The 24260-nt window shown below is 39.0% G+C and overlaps 2 protein-coding genes across 5 annotated transcripts in view; both read left to right on the top strand.

Annotated features, from left to right (window-relative positions):
• XPOT (exportin for tRNA) overlaps positions 1–2419 on the top strand; it is a 56904-nt gene extending 54485 nt beyond the window's left edge. For both annotated transcript variants that reach the window (XM_081331633.1, XM_081331632.1), the window contains 2 exons: positions 361–417; positions 1639–2419. In XM_081331633.1, coding sequence (XP_081187759.1) covers positions 361–417; positions 1639–1665 — 84 coding nt within the window. In that variant the 3' untranslated portion in view covers positions 1666–2419. The remainder of the gene's footprint in view (positions 1–360; positions 418–1638) is intronic.
• Positions 2420–5079: 2660 nt separating this feature from the next.
• Positions 5080–24260, top strand: part of TBK1 (TANK binding kinase 1) — a 53233-nt gene continuing 34052 nt past the window's right edge. For all 3 annotated transcript variants that reach the window (XM_081331634.1, XM_081331635.1, XM_081331636.1), the window contains exons 1-11: positions 5080–5238; positions 8262–8370; positions 8661–8801; positions 9465–9594; positions 12209–12390; positions 13440–13600; positions 17443–17553; positions 18267–18446; positions 18593–18789; positions 20232–20290; positions 21366–21457. In XM_081331634.1, coding sequence (XP_081187760.1) covers positions 8284–8370; positions 8661–8801; positions 9465–9594; positions 12209–12390; positions 13440–13600; positions 17443–17553; positions 18267–18446; positions 18593–18789; positions 20232–20290; positions 21366–21457 — 1340 coding nt within the window. In that variant the 5' untranslated portion in view covers positions 5080–5238; positions 8262–8283. The remainder of the gene's footprint in view (positions 5239–8261; positions 8371–8660; positions 8802–9464; positions 9595–12208; positions 12391–13439; positions 13601–17442; positions 17554–18266; positions 18447–18592; positions 18790–20231; positions 20291–21365; positions 21458–24260) is intronic.

Genomic DNA, 24260 nt, shown 5'->3' on the forward strand with positions numbered 1-24260 from the left:
GGAGCTAATTGGTATATGGATAGTGTATTCTTGCCTGCTAGGATTACCAATTAGACATTTCAAACTCGCGACGTCACATGACATCACAAGACTTATCGGGATTGTTTTGCCATTGCCAGTAGTGGAGTGGGTGCGGTTTCTGGATGACTCGTCCGGCCCGTGGGCCGGCAGTTTGACACCCCTGAATTAGATGATAAGAGAATTGGTTATATTTTACATCTAGTATTAGAGGTACTGTCATAGCAAGCAGAGGCATCTAATCAATACTGGTTCTTGAAAAAAGTAAGATTGCAACAGATTGGGTAATTTTCAAGTATGTATTTTTCTCATTTAGAATTCTTGAATTTTTTTTTCATATAGGAGTTCTGTCAAGCACTTCAGCAGCCTGATGCTAAAGTTTTTAAAAACTACTTAAAGGTAGGTGAAATTCATGCTTCTTTTTTGACTTTCAACAGACCTGAACCTTTGTAAATATGAAAAATAGCATGTGAACTGTATGGTGAATATTTAAGCAATTCAGCTATATTTATTGTCTCTGATACTTTCTCTGCCTTTGTTGTCTTTGTATGCATATTGCTCTTGAAAAAGGTGGAACTGAGTGATGGTTGAAGTAAAGATGATTATATGAATAAGTGCTTCATAATAACATGCTATAGATGTACCAGTTTGGTTCAACCCATTATAATATTTTTTGTATAAAGAATGATGAATGTGTCAATACAGAATATTTCTTGTATCACATAAAGAGGCTTCATATGGTTTAAAAAATGGTCATACAAGCCTCATTACAAGTTACAAGATAGGTCACCCTGGCTGCTCAGATTCACATGTTCAGCAGGGTAGGCAAGGAAGGGTCCCGATTGTGGCAGATCACAGAACACCTGTATGTGAGCAACTACTAGATGCTTATTTGTAGACATTTGAATACACAAAATATTTGGGGCTGTGTGAGTCTGAGGCTTTCTTACTTTATCTTATGTGAAACTCCTACACAGAATTTCAAAATAATTGTTTATAAAGAAAACTCATTGAAAGATTTTTGACTTACAATTTTTTTGTTGATATTTGACCATACGAGGGAGCAAATTTTAGTAGACTAAGGATAGATGAATAATAGAAATCAGTTTCACTCACTATGTCATCAACATCTAAACTGGAATTGCTTTCCATCTTGGTTAATAAATCTAAGGAAGAGTTTTAAATTGGTATTATATAATTAGACTCTTAGAAGTTATTATTTAAATTGTATCTAACATCATGAATATGTTTTACTTTAAAATGGTATTCAAGAAAATTACTGATTATTACCAGTTACAAATTATTTGTTCATAGTGCATTATATTAAGTTTAAATCCATAATTAAATGTATGACACTAAAATACTGCAATATTATTTCTTGGAAGGATAAAGCATTGCATTTTAAAGTTATATATGAAGAACATTAGTTTTTTGTGTTATGAATCAATACATTGCAATACTATATCCTGCCCAAGTTGGAGACTCTGTGCCAACCTATTACCTTCCATTACACAGAAGAAATTTGCTGTAGTGTTCCAAATTTGCTTCTGTCAATAATACAATCCCTTTCTATTTTTTTTCTAGTTTTTTTTAACTCATGTGATATATTTTCTTAAACAGGTATTCTTTCAAAGAGCAAAACCCTGAGGAATCTACTGGAATTTCGGACTGTCTCCCTTAATCAGGAACTGCAGATATTAATTTATAGGCATGCTAACTTCTGTGCCATTCAATTTTTTTTTATTTTTTTAGTTTCTGTTCATAAATCATACGTGTATTAGCCTTTTTACATATACAGGAAAATTGCCTATACTTTGCTGGCTGATGCACATAAAGGCATAAAGACAACACAAGGTGCCTGATTATTTCAAACAATATGTTGGATAACTATATATTGTAATTAAAAAAGCAAAAATAAAATGCTTTTTAATTTTGAAATTAAACAGTGTATAAATTTCTCCAAATTACATAGAAATTGTTATAAATTGTGTACATTTTAAAATAAATATGTGCATATTAGAAACAAGATTCATTTGTTCATGTATTGTGGAATAAAATAAAACTATTTGTAGATAGATCTTTCTTTGAATGGACTAAACACAGGAAAAACTGTTATTAAATAGATTGATAAGAAATAGTATGTGGCACTACCTTTTTACACAAACAAATAAACATTATTCAATGAAATTGTTAAACTGTCTTAAAGTATTTTTTATATGTTGGCCATTAAGTCAGCTGTCTACTGAATAGAATTGTTGTTTAACTCCTTTTTTCAAAAACTGGTATCTGAACAGAATTTTTATATTTATTTTAGAAGCTCTGTAAACAAATTAATGGACACAATTTATCTTGGGTACATAAAGCTATCTGTACAAGACTCAATAAAGCTTTCTTCTAGTTATGTGTCATTCTTTCTATTTTGAAAATTCCAGAATACTTTTCTCCTGGACCCAATATTTTAGGGAATAATCTAAAGGAGGGAATAGCACATTCCAGAGTTCCCTGGACTTTTAGAACAAACTGTTTTTAACTTATTTCCTTGCCTCTTTTACTCAGTATCTCTTAGGATTGTTTTCAAAGAAGAGATGATGGGGGCCTGCTAAAGCAAATTTCTGGTCATCTCCTTAACATTCTGTTCCAACATATAACCACAGAAAACAATGAGACCTTACTGAGCTTTTCAACTTCTCATCCGACATCTTGTCCTAGCATTTTACTCGGTATAATAAGGTTTTCACTTACTCCATTACTTTTTTCTTTTATGGGCAAGAAGTTCTATTAAATAATCTGTTTTCTAAGCCCTTCCACTAGTGACATTTTTTAACAAAAGCTTTATTCTGTTTCGATATTCCAATAACTAAAAATAATTAATACCTTTATTTTCAAAGGGTTATGATTTTCAGCTAGGTATCTTTTCAATTTCACTGAAGCCATTGCTGCAGAGAAAGCACAATAGTATAGTTGGATAACCAGTCATTTTAAAAACCAAAAAAGTTGCTTTTCTTGTGTTAGTTGTTGCACTAGTGCAGTGAAATGACCCAGAAGGTTGTTAATATTGCCTGAAGGACGTAAGACTAGAATCCTTGTTTTTCATCTTACTCAGTTTCAAAAATGGCCACATATTAGACATGTTGTAAAATACTGTTTATATTAATGCTAAACAGAACAGCTTAATAACTTGAGTAAAATCATAAAAAGTACAATTTCACAATTGTTTTGTGACATTTACAAAAACAGCAGTGGCAAGACAGCAGCTGAGTTTCAGTGCATTAAAATTTCCACCCCTTTTGGCATTGCACTGCAAATTAAAAAAACTTTTTTCAATCACATTCTCTTGGGAACCTTATGGGGGGTTTACTAGTTTATAGCTAGTTATCTTATTACATTGATTGCACTAAGTCACTGCACTTTTTAATGTATCTATGAACACCTTAGCTCTCAAATACTACACATACTGCATGCGTGGTGATGAAATGGAATCATCAGCTCAATATCGATACTCTGCTGCTGGGAATTGGATGATGTACAAATTTAATAAATAGCCATACGATTATTAAATCTGTTCCCGCTAAGACTGTAGAAAGGACTGAAGAAAACAATACATCAAGGGCCAGAAAAAATGAAAGTTATATCCTGTGTGAATGCATGCCCAATATATAGATAGGGCTCGCAACTTGGGAGTCCTCCTAGATTCGCGGCTCACCTTGGAAGATCACATGGTGGCTGTGACTAGGGGGGCTTTCACCCAGGTTCGCCTGGTGCGCCAGTTGCGGCCCTATCTAAGCCGGGATGATTTATGCACGGTCACTCACGCGCTCGTGACCTCTCGTCTAGACTACTGCAACGCTCTCTACATGGGGCTTCCCTTGAGGACCACCCATTCTGTACCAGGCTCCAGCTGGTACAGAATGCAGCCGCGAGAGTTGTGTTGGGAGTCTCCCGATACTCCCATGTCACACCTCTGCTCCGTGAGCTGCATTGGTTACCGGTTGTCTTCCGGGTGAGATTCAAGGTGCTAGTAATGGTGTTTAAAGCCCTCCATGGCATGGGGCCGGAGTACCTCAGGGAACATCTGCTGCCGGCATCAAGCTCCCTGCGCCCTGTGCGTTCCCACAGAGAGGGCCTCCTCAGGGTGCCACCGGTCAGAGAATGCCGACTGGTGGCCCCCAGGGGGAGATCCTTCTCTGTGGGCGCCCCGGAGCTATGGAACCAGTTACCGGTTGAGCTCCGGACGGCGGCCGATCTGCGCTCCTTTCGCCGCGATCTGAAAACATACTTGTTCGAGCAAGCCGGCCTGGCCTGAGGGGGGATTGGTGGGGTTTTTTATTATTTTTATTTGGGCTTTTTACTATGTATCAATTGTATTTTAATCGGGCATGCATTTAATTATCTTTTAGTTTTTGTAAATTTCTGTGTTTTATTCTTGCCCTGTACACCGCCCTGAGTCCTCAGGGAGAAGGGCGGTATAGAAATATTATTAAATTAAATTAAATTAAAATTAAATATAAAACTACACACACAACTGGAGTCAGTTTGGCGTAGTGATTAAGGCATTGGCTATAAACCAGCAAACAGGCACAAAGCCACCTGGGTGATTTTGGCTAATAATTTTTTCTCAGCCCTAGGAAGGAGGCAATGCAAATCTCTTCTGAAATGCCAAAACTACAGGGACTCGTCAGGGAGCCGTCCGACAGGGTAGAACGAAGAAAAAAGTAAATATGTTATAAATATGTGTAGCTGTTTCCTTTGGTGTCTTTAACGTGATACTCAAACGTTTTTGACTGGGAATTTTTCTTGGGAGCAAGTCCTATGTAAAGAAAAGCTATTTTAGTAGTAAAATGCATGTTCGTAGATATACACACTCCCCACGCACATATTCTGTGTCTGCTTCAATACAAATAAAAGCTGCAAACGTATGGACACGGGTGCGTCGCAATTCCCACTGTACGCAGGATAGAACGTGGACGATCCCAACAGCAAGGCTACAGAGCAGGCGTACACCAAAGAGCGGCCCGCTACAACCTCGCTCTGCGCCGCTCCGCCTCCTACGTACCAGGAAGCCGGAACCGAAAGGGAAGCTGGGCGTTGAGCGAGAGCCGGAGGGGGCTTTGGGGTAGGGGAGGAAGTCGTCGCCGCGCTCGCCGACCCGGGGCGGGGGCGGTTGGGCGAAGGCGCTTGAGAAGATAAAGCCTTTGCTTGGACCGTCTGGATAGCGTGAAGGTAAAGACGAGCAAAGGGCCAGGAAACGCGTCGCTGAGCTTAGCCGTCCGTGGCCAGGACTGAATGACAAATCCCTTGGAAGGGGAGGGCATTTGGGGCCAGCTTGCTAGGCCGCAGGGAGGTCCGGCACCGCGCCTCAGTAGGGGTGGATGAAAGCTTCTCTCAGAAGAAAAATTCCTGAGGCTATGGAAAAATCGGGGTTCTACCACTTCCGGGGACTCATATTCTGGAAGCACCGGAAGCTTTCCAAGGAAACAAAATTAACCTCCTCTGCGGAACTGATTCGAGCTTGTGCCTGTCTGTTCTGGGTAATAGGGCTTATTTCTAGGTTTTCGGCAGCTAAAGCGGTTCCGTCACTTTGTGCCTGGTGGTCTCAAGTCGGTTGGACTAGATCAGGAGTCTTCAAACTTGGCATTCCTCTGGCTGAGGAATTCTGGGAGTTGAAGTCCACAAGTCATAAAAGGGCCAAGTTTGAAGACCCCTGGATTAGAGTTTCCACCCACCTAGCTTCGGGTTCTTACCTATTGATGGCTTGCCGCAAAGCCTTATTTTTCTTGTTTGACTTGGTTGTCCAGAATTGTGATAGGTGATCGGGTCTCCTATTCTGACTTTTATGCATCTGTATCTTTACTCTTGCATCTCATGGCATGGTGCTTATTGTAACATGCATAATATAATGAAATCACCTGCCTGTAAGAAGTAGCTTTCATGCATATATGTCCTTGCTCCTCTGGGTTGGCTTCTAAGTAAATCTATCTGAGATGGCACTAGATCAGGGGACCCAAACTTCCTGCTGCGGCCTGGTACCAGGCCATGGCCTGTTTGGAACTGGGCCGCACAAGTGGCAGGTGAGCCACAAGCGCATGCAGCTCTATTTGCATGAGTGGTGGGTGCTCCTGCAGGAAGCTCCATTTGTGCAAGCAGCAGGCCCTTGTGCTCTGTGGGAAGTTCCATTTGTGTGAGCGGTTGGCACTCACCCACCGCTTGCATAAATGGAACTGCACGTGCTTGTGGAGAACCATCCCTCTCCCACTCCCCTGCTGGTCCGCAGAGCTGGAAAGATTGGAGATTCTGCAATAGATGGATTGTAAAGTTAGCAGTTTGTGGTACAGGTAATCCTTGTTTAATGACTGGTCTCAGTTTAAACCAGGAAACAAGAGAAGGGGAAAAGAAAAAAATAGGCTATATACCAACAACCATTTATTACTACTTTCTATATTTTACTATCTTTGAATGCCATTCTTGTGTTCACCATGTCCAGATGCTGATTTATATATTGCTCTTAGTTTTTTAACTTCTCATTTCTCTGCGTGAGGTTCCCATCAACTCTATCTGGTTCCAAGCTTCTCAGTTTTCACTCCTCTCAGCATATTCTTTCATACCTCATAATTGTTTTGCAATTTTGTTCTCATTCATTCTCTTGAATGAACCAAACCAGCGGTTGTCAACCTTTTCTTCACAATGGACTCCCTGTAAATACCTACTGTGGCCACAGACCATGACTATGGATCACCATGACTTAAGATTTAAATCATAGCATTTCTTTAAGCCTTCGTGGACCCATGTGACGACATCATAACCCCTCAGGCATCTGCGGACCACAGATTGAGAACCACCAGATTAAACGATTTCATATTGCTTGCTTTCTACTGCTCACTCACTTTTGCATTCAGTCCTCATTCATCAACCCTTATTCTTGATTCTGTTTTCTTGCTGTATAACAGGTATCTCTTCCTACTACATTAAACTTACATCTTTTGTCTGACTTGCTCTATTAGTGCTTCTGTAGTGAGAATTGAGAAGCAGGCTTTTATATGCAACTATTTTTGTTCCTTTAAATATTCATGTATCTCAAAAGAACCGAAATTAACAGATACCTTGCTATGAGCGTCTATATATCTTAAACTTTCTCCATCCATTCTACCAAATTCTACCAAAATTCCCTCTAGTTTTACATAATTTATGTTTACAATCAGCCACTCAGTTTTCATTATCAAAAACAACTGTATTGCAAGTTTAAAGTGGCCTGTAAGTTTGACTGAATAAATATGTTAGCATTTGATATACTAATTTTCATCTTTAATCCTTTTATCGCACACTCTAATATTTACTGTATATATTCACTTTTCTCAGCCAACAGCATGGCATTATCAGCATACAAAAGTGTAGAGACATTCACATCCTTAAGCAACACATGAGTTTTTGTACTTTCACCTATTAATATTAAGCAATTAAGCGGCTATCAGATTTCCTTGTTGAATTTCCTTGTCCTGCTCACTGTTGAATAATTTTCTAACTATTCCATTTCTTACTATGCATGTTTCCATATTTATACTGCTTTTATATTATTTATTAATAGTGTTACTGATCAGCAGATGCAGATTACTGTATAAGCATTGATAATTATTTCTATGTTTGAAAAAAGCATGTTTCTCCATGTTAATTCCATAAAGGTAAAATTTTTGGTAACAGCAGGTGGTAACATCTTGAGAAACTGATCTTGAGAAAGCTATGCAGGTTTAGATCAGGTTCGTATTTGAATGGGAGTGGTTGTATGGTTGTAAACTACAGTAGATTGGGTAATTCAAACGACATCCTGAAAAAAGCAATGACAAAGCAGTTTTGTATTGTTGCCAAGAAAAGTCATCAGGAGTCAAGCTTAGTTCAGGGGAATTTTATGATGGCTAAATACTTTAAGTATGAGTGTTAAGATATATAGTACATGCTCCAAGTGGCTTGCTATTTAGAAAATAAGGTATTTATACCCTCAAAATAAGTTTAGGCTTTTTTATTATTCAGTTTTTAATACAAAAGTAAATACCCTTGCAGCAACTTGTTTAAGCTAGAGTTATTAAGTGTTTGTATTTTTATATGAACAGGAAAAAAGCTATTTCTGATGTCAGTTAAAAATATCTTACAGGGATATTTTCTATAGACCCAGAATAAGAATAGTTCATACATTGTCTTGGACATATTGGCAACTTAATTCATAAAGTTATGTTTTGTATTTCAATCCTAATAAGATTTCACTAATTGGGAGCAAATATGCAGAGTACATCAAATTATCTCTGGCTTCTATCAGATATCCTGGGACAAGGAGCTACTGCGAATGTTTTCCGTGGACGACACAAGGTTTGTATAAAAATAGAATTCTGCCATCTGAAAAGATTTTTGCCTAGGCTCAATATACAATCTTTTCTTAATTTCTCATATTGAATGGCATTTATCACGTTACTTATTACAAGTGAAGCAGATGTGTCTTAACAGAGATATTGTAACTTTTGTCAGATAAATATTCCATGAAATATTTTCAAAAATGTTATTAATATTAAAATGTAAATGGACAGGAACAAATTGTTTTTCAGAGATGATCATTTTAATGATTCTGGGCTTTTTCTAAATGAACATAATGTTTCTTATAGAAAACTGGAGACTTGTATGCTGTCAAAGTATTTAATAACTTTAGCTTCCTTCGTCCGGTGGATGTTCAGATGAGGGAGTTTGAAGTGTTAAAGAAACTAAATCACAAGAACATTGTCAAATTATTTGCCATAGAAGAAGAGGTAATTATTATGTATTGTGCATATATTTTACTAAAGAGCAATTCATGTTTTGCATTTTGATTGTTAGATTTCAATATGCTACTTTCTTAATTCTGAGATTCATAAGGACATGTTGAAATATAATAATGTAATGTTATGAAAATGAACTTAATCTCCCTGCTTCCTCTTCTGGAATGCCCACAAGAAAGAGATTAGAAAATTTGCACATGCCTTACATTGGCTATAGATTAATGTATCTTTCATAGTCCTTAAACTTTGTTTAACGAAAGGAAATGAAATTTTTACATTGACTTTCTTTTATTAATCTTACTTAAGAACAATCATAATTTGTTTGGATTCAAACAACATGATAGTCTATCATAATATGAAATAAAATTGAAAGTTTCTCAACTTCAGAAGATCGGAAGGAGCTAGAGACGCCAAGAGGAAACTACACTTAGTTTTGTAATGCTAAGTTTTGTAATGCTAAGCCTTTTCTGATATTATTTGTGCAGAATTACATGATAAAATTAATTACATTTCAATTCATAATTAAATTATATAAATAAACAAGTCTCATAGATTTGGACATAGGTTAGCTGATTAATCTAAGGCATAATATATGCTTCACTGTATTTCTGATTTTGTAAAGTTTTTAATATAAATTAAAACTTTTTTCCCTAGACAACCTCTAGACATAAAGTTCTTGTTATGGAATTTTGTCCATGTGGCAGTTTATATACAGTTTTGGAAGAGCCATCTAATGCTTATGGATTGCCAGAAACAGAATTTTTAATTGTATTGAGAGATGTTGGTATGTTGACAGTTACATCATTAGATATATGTTTATTGTACTTGTTCCAACTTTTAACCTCCAAGTATTCTTTTGATTATTATTTTCATTTTAGGATTTATGGTCCAATAACACCTAAGGGCCTAAAGTTAAAATATATTATGTAGTCTAGTGTATGATTTTATTTTTGCCATTCAATATTCATCTACTTAATTAGAATGTGGTTGATTTGTAAAATAACAATTTGGGTATAGTTTCATTTAACTGCAGTGGGCACACATTTTCCAATCTGTGTAACAGGAGTTTATCTCTAATATGTAAAACTACAAATAACATGCTCCCACAGTGGCCATGTACATTCTGACTCCGTTAATTTTGTTGCACCAGTTGTATGCCTCTTTTAGCAAAGCTGATTCAGACAGGCTGACACATATCTCACATAACCAGGTTAGATATATTTAAATAGAATGAATCCTATCTGGAACTACATTTTAAAGAATGGACTAAAAATGCAGCTAGTCCAAAATATGGCAGATAAATGATTGGAATTGGAATTATTATTATTCTGGGCCCAAATCAGACTGCTGATCTTAAAAGCTTAATCAGCTCAGCAGAGACATTACTGTTCCATAAAACCGATTGGAAGGATTGGGTGGGGTGTGAACATCCCCTTCGCTTTTGGACCAGCTTGGAAATGGGCTGGAAGGAGCGGCCCAAGGACGCCAATTTGGCTTTGCAGTAAGCAAGGGGAGGAAGCGCATGAATGCAGGCCAGTCTGGCGTCTCAAAACACCGTTTTTTTCCTCTGCTGCTGGATTTTTCCTGCTATACTGTTTAAGTTTCTTTAAATATTACTTAATGCAGAATGCAGATTCTTCCCGTTTTGCATCAAGTAAACTTTAAATAAACTTAAACAGTATGGCAGTGAAAATCCGGCAGTGGGGGGGAAAAAATCCAGTCTCACACACAGGGAATCTGCACCACCCACCTCCCCCTGTGCCTCTGCCCGTGCGCTCAGCCTGCTAAACCTCATTTTTAGCTGGCTGATCGATTTAACGAAGGCATGGGGGGGGAAGGCGGGCGGTGCAGATTCCCTGTGCATGAGAAGTTGGTAAAGAAGGAAGGCAAGTGGCAGCCCCAGCAGTAAGAAGGCCCACTGAAAACAGCGGAGACATTGTGTGTGCCTGCTAGGCGCTCACCCGTCACACACTGTTCTTTTCAGCGGTCTTTCTTGCCGCTGGGGCTTCCACTCGCCTTCCTCCTTCGGCAACTTCTCATGCACGGGCAATCTGCAACACCCTCCCCCATGCCTTTGCTAAATCGATCACTCAGCTAGAATTGAGGGGTAGCAGGCTGAGCACGCAGGCAGAGACATGGGAGGGGGTGGGCAGTGCAGATTCCTACTAGGCACCAGGCTGGCTTTGGCGGTGCCAATTTTGGCCAGGTTGGTGCTGTGGCGCTTGTTCGGCTTCTTGCTGACTGGCAGAGGCACCCCGGCTCCAAGCCCTCTGGATCAAGGAATGTGTGGGCAAGCTGCTGCCAGGCTCCTCCTGGATTTCCATAGATCCCAGATTCAGGATGCTGCAGGGCTGTGGCAGGGGTGGAGGCGCCTCCTGTTGGGTGCTGATTGCGCCAGTGCCACTGCTTTCTGCATGTGGCTGTGCGGCTCAGCACGCAATCGGCACAATGAGTCTTGCAGCTTCCCGCCACAAGTGGTGGAACTGGTGTGATTGGCACGACAATCCTTGCAGCATGATGGCTAAACGTGCACACAGACACTGCTGTTTTTGGCAGCACTTATGTGTCTGGCCGGCAGCATCAGATCAGCTGCAGTGTGCCGTGGAGAGCATGGCAGACACGGGGCAAGCACAAGGCAGATCCGCACATGGACTCTGCTTTTTTCAAGTGCCATTTTAGCAACTGGTTCGCCAAACTGAAGATACATTAGGTATTGGTTTTGCCGAACCAGTGCGAACTGGCTAAATCTCACCACTGTTTATACAGCACTAGAAGTATATTTGAGAACCAGTTTGTTTAGTGATTAATGTTCTGGGATAAAAATAAGGAGAGCATGAGTTCTAGTGCTGCCTTTGGCCCAAAGCCATCTGGGTGACCTTGGACAAGTCATATTCTCTCAATTCTAGAAGCAGGCAGTGAAAAACCACTTCCATAAAAATTCACCAAGAAATCTGCAGGGATTTGTCCTGGCAGGTACCTTCCTCTCCAAAGGATACTTTCAGTGTACAATAAAAGAGAGCAAGACTACTCTGAAAATATCTAGATTTGAAATTCTCTGCTTTGAAAGGCTGCTGAAGATGTTTAGATGTCTGTAAAACCTGGTTTACTTGTTATATGCTTGCTTCATTTTTCATTTTATTGTTAAAATGTGTGTGCTGTATATTTATTGTATGCAGAAGTCTTACAACCCAAATTGGCTTGCTATAATCTCTTGCAAACCCAAAGTTTTTGTCTATAATTCATTCCTTCTTGGCATTTATTAATTCATGTTGAAATAAAATAATTGAAAATAAGATACAAATATACTACAGTTGTAATATGGTACCTTGTTTCTTATCAAGCCTACATAACTTTGAAATTTACAGATATTTATTTTTAATTTATTGTTTATATTTAAGTGGCTGGTATGAACCATCTTCGAGAAAATGGAATAGTGCATCGTGACATCAAGCCAGGCAATATAATGCGTGTTATAGGTGAAGATGGTCAATCAGTTTACAAGCTAACAGATTTTGGGGCTGCTAGGGAGTTGGATGATGATGAACAGTTTGTCTCTCTCTATGGAACAGAAGAGTATTTGGTAAGTGCAATGTTTTTTCTTTTGCTTAAAGGTAAAAGGTAAATGTTCCCCCGCACATGCGTGCTAGTCATTTCCAACTCTAGGGGCCGGTGCTCATCTCCGTTTCAAAGCCGAAGAGACAGTGCTTGTCCGAGGACATCTCCGTGGTCATGTGGCCGGCATGACTAGGATGCCAAAGGCGCATGGAACGCTGTTACCTTCCCACCGTGGTGGTCCCTATTTTTCTACTTGCATTTTTGCGTGCTTTTGAACTGCTAGGTTGGCAGAAGCTGGGACGAGTAACAGGCGCTCACTCTGTTATGCAGCACTCGGGATCCGACCCGCCAAACTGCCGACCTTCTGATCGACAAGCTCAGCGTCCTAACCCACTGAGCCACCGCGTCCCTTTTTCTTTTGCTTAATGACTCCTAAATAGAAATTTTAATTTATTAAACAGATTTTAGTTTATTAAACCATAATTATTGGTTTGAAATAATACTATGGTATAATGGATGATTCACAAACAAAAAGCAAACCAAATTATATATCAGTTTTTAAAAGTCTGGGATCAAATCACACATCCTGAGTATCATATTTTAAAATGCACAGGTCAATCAAAAGGTTGTTTTAAGCAAAATTTATCACAATTGAAACTACAAACAAGCCTACCAAACATTCTACAAAAAAGTATCCCATTAAAAAAATCTCCTCTCATTTATGTAGAGAAGAAAATTAAAAAATTAATGTGAACAAATTTATTTTAATTATTCTTCCTTTTGACAAGTTAACTGCTGCTAAAGATATACACTTGTAACTTTGTTCATATTAGAGTTTGTTTTAGTTTAGAGAACTTCTGTCAGGGTAAGTTGGTGATTTTATATAAAAGTCAGCTTCTATTTATTAATTCATTTTTGTGAAATAAAATACTCAAACCTGTAGAATTTCACCCAGTAGAATCTTATACTCTGTTTTATGGAAAATAGTGTCTAGAAAGCTATCATCTCTGGTGCTCTCTGTAATATATCCATAGGGTTTTTATGTTGTGTATTGTTTCCCTCTTTGTACCCAAGCATCCTGACATGTATGAGCGAGCAGTATTGCGGAAGGACCACCAAAAGAAGTATGGAGCAACAGTTGACTTGTGGAGCATTGGAGTGACTTTTTATCATGCTGCAACTGGAAGTCTGCCATTTCGACCTTTTGAAGGGCCACGTAGAAATAAGGAAGTGATGTAGGTAATTCAGAAGACATGTTCTGTTACCAACTACCAACTAAATTGTCTACATGAAATTTGAGAAGAAACTAGACAATTTCTAGAAACATTTTCTTTGGGGATTCTGTTACATTCTTGTATTCTTACAATATTAAGATAGATAAGATAACCTTTATTGTCATTTCTTTACTGAGGGCACACTGGCACACATTAAAAATGAATTTCTGTTGCCTGCTCTCAAAAGAGTGTGTGTGTGTGTGTGTGTATATATATATATACACACATACACAACACATATACACATGCTATATGCATACATATATGTGTGTGTATTTGCATATATATGCATATATATATATATATATATACACATGTACATATATGTACATTTTTATATGCAACAAATAATTTGTAACGTGGCTAAACTAAATTTTAAATAACTACCGTCCGGTCTCCAACCTCCGCTTTTTGGCGAAGGTTGTTGAGAGTGTGGTGGCGCATCAGCTTCTTCTGTTCCTGGAGGAAACTGATTATCTTGACCCGTACCAATCGGGTTTCAGGCCCGGGTACAGCACGGAGACAGCATTGGTCGCACTGGTGAATGATCTCTGGCGGGCTCGGGACGGGATGTTCCTCTGTCCTAGTCCTTTTAGATCTCTCAGCGGCTTTCGATACCATCGACCATGGTATCCTACTGCAGCATCTCAGTGGGCTGGGAGTGGGGGGCACTGTTTTACAGTGGTTCTCCTCCTACCTCCTGGGCCGCTCGCAGTCGGTGTTGACTGGAGGACAGAGGTCCACCCCGAGATCTCTCATTTGTGGAGTTCCTCAGGGGTCGGTCCTCTCTCCCCTCCTGTTCAACATCTACATGAAGCCGCTGGGTGAGCTCATTCATGGTTTTGGGGTGGGGTATCACCAGTACGCTGATGATACCCAACTTTTTCTTTCCACCCCGAACCAACCCAGTGATGCACTCGACGTGATGTCCCGTTGCCTGGAGGCGGTCCGGGTTTGGATGGGGAGAAACAGGCTTCGTCTCAATCCTGCCAAGACTGAGTGGCTGTGCATACCGGCATCTCGGGTTAACCAGGTTGTTCCATCACTAATGATGGGGGGTGAGGTGTTACCCCCCCCCCCCGTCGATAGGGCTCGCAACTTGGGCGTCGTCTTGGATTCACGGCTCAATTTCGAAGACCATATAGGAGCCATGACCAGGGGGGCTTTTGCCTAGCTTCGTCTGGTGCACCAGTTGCGGCCCTATCTGGACCGAGATGCCCTACGCACAGTCACCCATGCACTTGTGACCTCCCGGCTAGACTACTGCAACGCTCTCTACATGGGGCTGCCCTTGAGGACCACGCGGAGGCTTCAACTGGTGCAGAATGCAGCCGTGCGAGTTGTTATGGGAGTTTCCTGATATTCCCATGTAACACCTCCGTGAGCTGCATTGGCTTCCGGTTGCCCTCTGGGTGAGATTCAAGGTGCTGGTAATGACCTATAAAGCTCTAAATGGCTTGGGTCCGGATTATCTAAGGGAACACCTGCTGCCGGCATCAACTTCCCATCGTCCTGTGCGCTCCCACAGGGAGGGCCTTCTCAGGGTGCCGGCGGTTAAGGAGTGCCGGCGGGTGATCCCCAGGGGGAGGGCATTCTCTGTGGGTGCGCCTGCCCTTTGGAATGATTTACCGGTGGAACTTCGAACCGCCCCTGATCTGCGTTCATTTCGCCGGGAACTGAAAACCTGGTTTTTTGATCTATCGGGCCTGGACTGAAGGGGTTTTAGCTTTTAATATTGTTTTAATTGTTGGGCTTAAGTAATTTAATCTATTTTAATTTTATACTATTTTTATATTGTATTTTATGCTGCCCTGTAAACCGCCCTGAGTCCTTCGGGAATAGGGCGGTATAAAACTTTAATTAAATAAATAAATAAACATAGGAAGTACTGCATTTAGATATGTAGAAATGATGTTTTTTAATTGTGTTGAAGGCAGATTTAATTTGGCATATTTATAAAGCTCAGTTCTTCTGTTTATGTCTAAATATTAGACTGTTGATAACATGTAGGATATATATCACTTCCAAAGACAATATCATTAAAATGTTTTTGGGTGGCATAAGAAGCAATCTGGAAGAGATTTAATGGTCAATTCCAGAAATATGCAACTGAAAAACATTTTGGTTATGGCAATTTTGCTGGTCTAGGAAGATTTTTTTTTTATTTTTTTGCAGAAAATTAGTTAACATAAAAGAGGCCCTGCTGTGATCATGTTTCTTCAATAGCTGGTTATGGAATAAATATGAGTTCAGTAATAGATTCCCACTCATCTTGACTCAGTATGTTTTTTCCAATGTTATAAATCGCCTAATAGCTATTATTTTATGTGTACTTTTAAAACCAACTCATAAGTTAATACTGCCTTATGGGAATTGCTAAGAAGGTTTTGCCATACATCAACCAAAGTTTTCTGTCCAGACAAATTACTTTTGGAAAAAAATCAGGCCATTGAATTATGTGTACATTATTTGCATTCTTTAGTTTGTAACAGAGTGAGCGCCTGTTACTCGTCCCAGCTTCTGCCAACCTAGCAGTTCGAAAGCACGTAAAAATGCAAGTAGAAAAATAGGGACCACTACGGTGGGAAGGTAACAGCGTTCCGTGCGCCTTTGGCGTCTAGTCATGCCGGCCACATGACCACGGAGATGTCCTCGGACAAGCGCTGGCTCTTCGGCTTTGAAACGGAGATGAGCACCGGCCCCTAGAGTCGGAAACGACTAGCACGCATGTGCGGGGGAACCTTTACCTTTACCTTTAGTTTGAAGTAGAGTATGATTCTTCAATAATTATAGATGACTGAGGCAAACAAATGATTCTCAGTTGGATCCTCATTTTTTGCAAATGGAATTCTACTTACAAAATGTTTCCATTACAAGAATGCAAAGTGGATCTGATTTTTACCGATTCTTTTGTCCCATGTTCTTCTTCGAAAGCAGGTATGGAACGGAATAGGACATGATGTGGGGGCTGCAGATGAAAAAGAAATCAGACATTACCTCTTCCCTTCCTTTTAATGCAGAGCCTATGGGCCACAGCACACTACCTGGCCACAGCCTCTTGGCCACTAGGCCATGTGAGTGGCTGGCTGTGTGCATGCGCATGTGCGCGCACTCACCCCCCTTGCGCTGGTGCTAGCAGAGCTGCGAGCCTCTCGCCGGAGGTAGGCGAGCCTTGTGCTGGTGCTAGCCGAGCTGTGAGCTGCGAGCCGGCGCTAGCTGAGTCATGAGATTCTCGCCGGCACTAGCCAAGCTGCAAGCCGCATGCCAGCGCTACCAGCCCTATTTACGGAGTACGCATGCTCATGACTCCATTTGTGCGCACACACATGCAGCACATTTGCGTATGTACGCATAAGCACAAAAAGGTGCCTGCCCCTCTCCAGAAAGGATGAGGACCACTGTTTTAATGGATCTCTGTGCATGTTATAAATAGAAAGATCTCTATCATTACTGGCTGTAATCCACTATAGAAACATTATTGCCATTGTAATATCTCATAGATACTTGTTTCACTATCTGTATATATAAATTTGTTGAAAAAATTAACTTTTTAAAACTTATTTAATTTTCAAGAAAAACACTTCATTCAAATTTTTAATGATTCCAAACTTTATGCAGTTAAAAACTGTGTTTCTTGTTATAGTTGTTAAATGGTTCAGTAACAATTAAAATGCCACTTCTTTAGAAATATAGCTAGTTCTGAATTAGAAAGCTGCCTAAGGTTGCTTTGTAATTCACATTGCTATTATATACTTTGATTATAGAATATGTTTCCTGATTATGGTATTTCTTATATCTCAAAGGTATAAAATTATAACTGGAAAACCTTCTGGTGCAATATCTGGAGTACAGAAAGCAGAAAATGGTCCCATTGAATGGAGTCGTGATATGCCTGTTTCCTGTAGTCTTTCTAAGTAAGTTTTGTTAAACCATTGATTTGCTTACATAATTTAATGTTGATTCCTATGTCTCATAAAAATCTCATGTGAATATGAAAAAAATCTTGTGTGATTTAAGCAGTTTGGAGAATAGATAATGCACAGGACTTGAAATGACAGAATCCTTTCTTTGAGTAATCCGCATTGCTGAGTTATAAGTGGAAAAGAAAATTCTAGTTTACAGTAGGACTTAATTGTATTGCTTGAATATAAAAAAAGTCTATGCATGACAATATTTTATTCATTTACTGACCGTTTGAAGTTACATCAGCACTGAAAAAAGTGACTTATGACCATTTTTCACACTTAAGACTCATGATCACATGATCAAAATTTGGACACTTGGCAACTGGCACGTATTTATGACAGTCGCAGTGTGCCAAGGTCATGAGATCAATTTTTGCAACCTTTTGACAAGAAAAATCAATGGGGAAGCCAGATTCACTTATTACCTGTGTTACTAACTTAACAACTGCAGTGATTCACTTAACAACTGGCAAGAAAGCTCGTAAAATGGGGCAAAATTTACTTAACTGTCTTGCTTAGCAACAGAAATTTTGGGGTCAATTATGGTCATAAATCAAGGACTACTTATATAATAAAATTAGTATATTTAAGTTTGGCTGAAACAGAAAGAATGCCATCATACTTTATCCAATATAATATTTATTTTCTATGTAACCTTTTAGGGGATTGCAGGTGCTGCTTACACCTGTCCTTGCGAATATTCTTGAAGCGGATCAAGAAAAATGTTGGGGATTTGATCGTTTTTTTGCAGAGACGAGTGACATACTTCATCGGATAATTATTCATGTCTTCTCTCTTCAACAAATGACTGCACACAAAATTTATATTCACAATCATAATAAGTAAGTGCTTCTATAATTTTATTTTCATAAGTCAACTAGGTCTATGATTTGTTTGCCTTTAGATAGATTCCCCCCACCCTTACCCCTGGCTATTTTAATGGATTGGGAGTTCTTTCTTACATGTGTTGTTTTCCCCCTTTTAACAGTACTACCATATTTAATGAACTTGTCTACAAACAGACGAAAATACCTTCACACAATCAAGAATTGATATATGAAGGCCGGCGTTTAGTACTAGAACCTAGCAGACTGGCACAAGTTTTCCCTAAAACGACAGAGGAAAATACTATAATTGTTGTAAGCAGAGAAGCTGTAAACATCATAGGATTACTCTATGAAGAAAGTATGATGGAATTATTATTTTGTTATTAAAACTTAAGCATTAACATATTTTAGTTGTATTAAATGTGTAACTCTTAAAAGCTATACTATTTTATATAGGACTGTAGCAATTATTTTTTAAATAATAATAAAATAAGAGTTTTATTGTTGTATCCCAATGTATTGCACCAATGTATTCTTAAGTAATAGCCACTTCCAATCCTATCTAACTTTTATTGAGATAAGTCAGGGTCCACTCAGGACCCATCTGATATGGGCAAAATTTTAATTCAGTTTTATTTGGAATGTATCCTAACTCAATATTCTATTTTACTTATAGGATTACATGTGTAATCAAAATTACACATTTTTCACTGGAAATCAATTATTGAAATAGCAATGAGTTGTTTTTTTTCCATTTCATTTGAGAAATTGTGTAGTTCTGAATTGGTACAATGTTCCATCTTCATACATTTAAAAAAGGATTCTTAATATTTATTTTGCTTTTTGGTACAATTCAAAGAATTTTCAAAATAAAAAATAAACAGTTCTGAAAATACAGCAAAATACTACAGTAAAAAAGCAGAAATTACATAAAGTAAGCAAAAGGGGCATTATTTGTGATCAAAATGGCAAGAAAGTAAGTGCTATCTTCTGATCCAAGCCCTGTTCCGGGTAGGCAACTTTGGCTCTTTTATGACTCATGGACTTCAACTCCCAGAATTCCTGAGCCAGGATGGCTCAGTTTGGAAACCTCTCCCTTTCCCCTCAGCATGGCTGGCTCAGGAATTCTGGGAGTTGAAGTCCATGACTCATAAAAGAGCCAAGGTTACCTACCCCTGCTCTAGTATCTCAGTTTTGTTATATATATATATATATATATATATATATATATATATATATATATATATATATATATATATATATATATATATATATATATATATATATATATATATATATATATATATATATATATATATATATATATATATATATATATATATATATATATATATATATATATACATATATATACACACACACACAAAAGAGATAGCACATGCTTTGTGACACTGTACCTTCCATCTTACAAATTTTGACAGATAGAATATCCTGTGGCAACTCCTTACCACACATTCAATTTGAAACGTAACAGTATTACTTAATAGTTAGAACTTACAATAATACGGATATTTCTGTTGACAAAGAAATGGGTACTAGTGAAAGAAGCTTTTCACCATATGATTTTCTTTAACAAATTATATAGTTATAAGAGGATTAGTTAGAAAAACATATTCTACTTATAATGAATTCATTCTTTCCCCAAATCACTCTGTGGTAGCTTTTATAATAGTTGCCATTTTCTCAGATTATCTTGAGGATATGTTCTGGGGTTTTTTGTTTTTTTAAATTTTGACTGTAATTTTTAATTTTCTTTTTTAACCTTCTGTTCTATTGCAGTTTTGCTTCCCAAGGTTCATCAGCGTTATGACTTGGATAGTGATGCAAGTATGGCGAAAGTAAGTATCTCAGTTAATTATAATTACATGTATAAGAATGAATACTTCAGAGCCAGTGTGATGTTACATTGCTGGGCTGGGAATGGGGAGATCCAGGTTTTAGTTCTCCCTTAAGCATGAAACCCAGTTGGGTGACTGGGGAGCAGGCATTCCTTCTCAGCCCTTATCAATGTGACAAACAAAAGTTCCTGCTGAATCATGTTTTTTAAGAACTTCACTGTAAGAACTAGGTGAGTGCAATCCAAAGTAAGCAGATCCTGCAACTAAGTGAGACAAACAAGAACAGCTACATTTGAGATGTATAGGAGGGAAATAAATGTTATTAAATGCAGATAATATAGGCTAGAATTTTATAAGTAGTAATTTTATTAGTGCTTCTTTAAAAAACTTTTGACGATGATATAATAAGAACTTGCTTGCCTTACACCTTAATCTGAACTTCTTTGATCTATTACCACTCATCTTAGTAATTAATATACATAGTCTTCAAGTTATGTTTACTTTTTGCTTTTTCCAGAGCTTGTATTACAACTTTCTAACTTAATACAGCCTCAAGAGGGAAGAGCGTCGGGCGGGAGTGCTCCTTAACAGCCGGGGAGCGCGCGCGTGGCAGGACTGGCAGGACTGCCCTGCCAGCTCCCGCCTGACGCCCGACGGCTCCGCCAATGCTGCCTCAAGAGGGAAGAGCGTGAGGCGCCTGCCATGGCTCCCCGAGGACTCCTTAGGAGCCGGGGAGCGCGCGCGTGCGCAGGACTGCCCTGCCGGCTCCCGCCAGACGCCAGCCTGCCCTACTTCCTCCACAGTGAACGGGGGCGCTCGATTGATTTATGTGCTATTTTCCGGCGTATAAGACGACTGGGCATATAAGACGACCCCCCAACTTTTGAGATGATTTTCATGGGTTAAAAAGTCGTCTTATACGCTGGAAAATACGGTATGCTTGGTATTTGGTTTAGTGGATTATATTCCCATTTACCTCGTGATCTTATTTCATCTAAATATTACATTACCGTATTAATAAAATCACTGTAGCAAATTATTCACTAATGCACTTTATTTGTTTTTTTTCTTACAGATAGTAACAGGAGTTGTATGTTATGCTTGTAGAATTGCCCGAGCTTTACTGCTTTATCAAGAGCTCATGCGAAAAGGAATCAAATGGCTAATGTGAGTGATGCTATTGATCAACTCTGTTTACTGTCATTCCTGCAGGTAACAGCTCTGACTCTGAATAATTAAGTAAGAGTTGGAGGTATGGGAAGAGTCCATTGGCGGCTAATAAATTCAAATAAAAGAATAAATATTCAATGTGTGTTTTTCAGTGACTATGTGAAACCCTGGTTAAGTCAGTAGCCCATTTCAAAATGCTTATTTTAATTGTTAAAGATTATATGATGCCATGCCCATGTACTTGCAAGATGATCTTTCTGTCTCAAAATCAACATGCTCTATTTGTCCCTCAAAAGGCTGTTTTGGATCCCTACCCAACCAGGGAATGAGGGCCCAAATTACTCTCTGAGACAAGGAGAGCCTCACCTTGCATGCATTTTGCAAAGCTGTGAAAACTCTTATTCTAATATTCTATAGGGTTTGACAGTGGTTCTGAGTTGCTTCTAAGTTCCTATTGTATTTGATTATGTTTTATGATTATATAATCAGCTGAGTTATGACAGTTTGGAAGATGTAGAAATATTGTAATAAACTGTAACCAAACAGGTGCAATAATGGATGATACTACTTCATACAAAGTAAGTGATTTATACTGATTAAATTTTCCTGATGAAAGGAAACAAACAAATCAAATACCTGCTAATAACAATATCAGATTCCATATATGTTTATAAAGATTAGAGATTAAAGATTCAACCCTAAGCATATTTCTTTCAACCCATTGTTAAGTTCTGGGCTCACAGCAGTATGCATCCTTTTTTCTTTTCCTAATGAGAAAGGTGAAGGGAAGTAAAATTATTCAGTCAGGAGGCCTCTTCTCAAGGCATCTGAAGGGATTTTAAGTGACAGTTCCACAAGAATTAGTTCTTTAGCTTCCTGCAGAATTGAAGAATGGGCTTCTTTGATAACTTCTGTGCATGTGCATAAAGGAAGGAATTTGGGACTTTGGCTCCATTCACTGTGGACATACAGCCTCAAATATCCCTCTTCATAATTGATATAACCTTTAAAATTGTTTGTTTGTGTGTGTGCGTGCGTGCGCACACACACACACACAGTGCTTTTATTAAAAAAAAAAAGTGCTGGAACTCAGAGGTGCTGTCACTGGGAGCGATGACGTCGCCACCCGTCCTTTGCACCCCTGCGGCTCGGAGCCACATACCACGGGGATTCCCCTCCGCACAGCCACTGTGGGGATTCCCCTCCCCACAGTTGCCATGCCATGGCCCGTGCTGAGCCCCCACCTGGAGCTGCTCCGAACCCCGACCCAGAGCTGTGTTCCTCGTGGCAGTGGTCTCCGGTGCCAAACAGCCTCTTTCCAACCACATCCAGAAAAATTTGTAACAAACATTGGAATTCTCAAGGCCATGTTTGCTATTTCCCAGCAATCTGTTACTGGAAGGAAAAAGCAATCCCTGCTGCGTTACTGATCCCAGAGAAGCATTTGCATGTGTGCAGGTATCCTTAGGGTGCCATAGTTATGGATGAGAAATATTGGTTGCAAAGTTGGCATTTCTGGATGTAATACAGATATTTTGGACTTATTTTTGTTTCTTTGCATGTTTGATATTTTTAAAAAGGCATATGCTACTGACTACGCTTATGCACATATGTAACATCTTTTGCTAGGATACATGACCACTGCTTGTCCAGAATGTGAAAAGTGAAAGATTGTGACTAAGTACAATTTTAATGTACAGATAATACCACCAGAAATTATTTAATAAATGTTGTTATTGATGTTAAGCTCACCAGGGAAAACATCATATATTCTTATGTACAGTTGCAAGAAAAAGTATGTGAACCCTTTGGGATTACGTGGAGTTTTGCATGAATTGGCCATAAAATGCACTCTAAACGTCATGTAAGTCACAACAATAGAAAAACACAGTCTGCTTAAAATAATACTACACAAACATTAGCTGTTGTCATGTTTTAATTGAACATAAGATGGAAACATTCACAGTGCAGGGTGGAAAAAGTATATGAACCTTTGGACTTAATAACTGGTTGACCCTCCTTTGGCAGCAATAACCTCAACCAAACATTTCCTGTAGTTACAGATCAGACCTGCACAACGATCTGGAGTAATTTTGGACCACTCCTCTTCACAAAACTGTTTCAGTGTAGCAATATTCTTGGGATGTCTGGTGTGAATCGCTCTCTTAAGGTCATGCCACAGCATTTCAATCGGGTTGAGGTCAGGACTCTGACTGGGCCACTCCAGAAGGCGTATTCTGTTCTGTTGAAGCCATTGTTTTGTTGAATTACTTGTATGCTTTGGGTCATTGTCCTGTTGCATCACCCATCCTCTGCGGAGCTTCAGTTGGCAGACAGATGGTCGTACATTTTCCTGCAAAATGTCCCGATAAACTCTGGAATTCATTTTCCCATCAATGACAACAATCCGTCCAGGCCCTGAGGCAGCAAAGCAGCCCCAAACCATGATGCTCCCTCCGCCATGTTTTACAGTGGGGATGAGGTTTTGATGTTGGTGTGCTGTGCCTTTTTTTCTCCACACATAGTGTTGTGTGTTTTTCCCAAACAAGTCAATTTTGGTTTCATCTGTCCACAGTATATTTTGCCAGTAGTGCTGTGGAACATCCAGGTGCTCTTTTGCAAACTTCAAACGTGCTGCAATATTTTTTTTGGACAGCAATGGCTTCCTCCGTGGTGTCCTCCCATGTACTCCATTCTTGTTTAATGTTTTCCTTATTGTAGATGTGTCAACAAAAATGTTAGCATGTGCCAGAGATTTCTGTAGGTCTTTAGCTGACACTCTAAGATTCTTCTTCACCTC

Source organism: Vipera berus (genome assembly GCF_964194415.1).
Source record: "Vipera berus genome assembly, chromosome: 6".
In the NCBI taxonomy this organism is placed as follows: Eukaryota; Metazoa; Chordata; class Lepidosauria; order Squamata; family Viperidae; genus Vipera; species Vipera berus.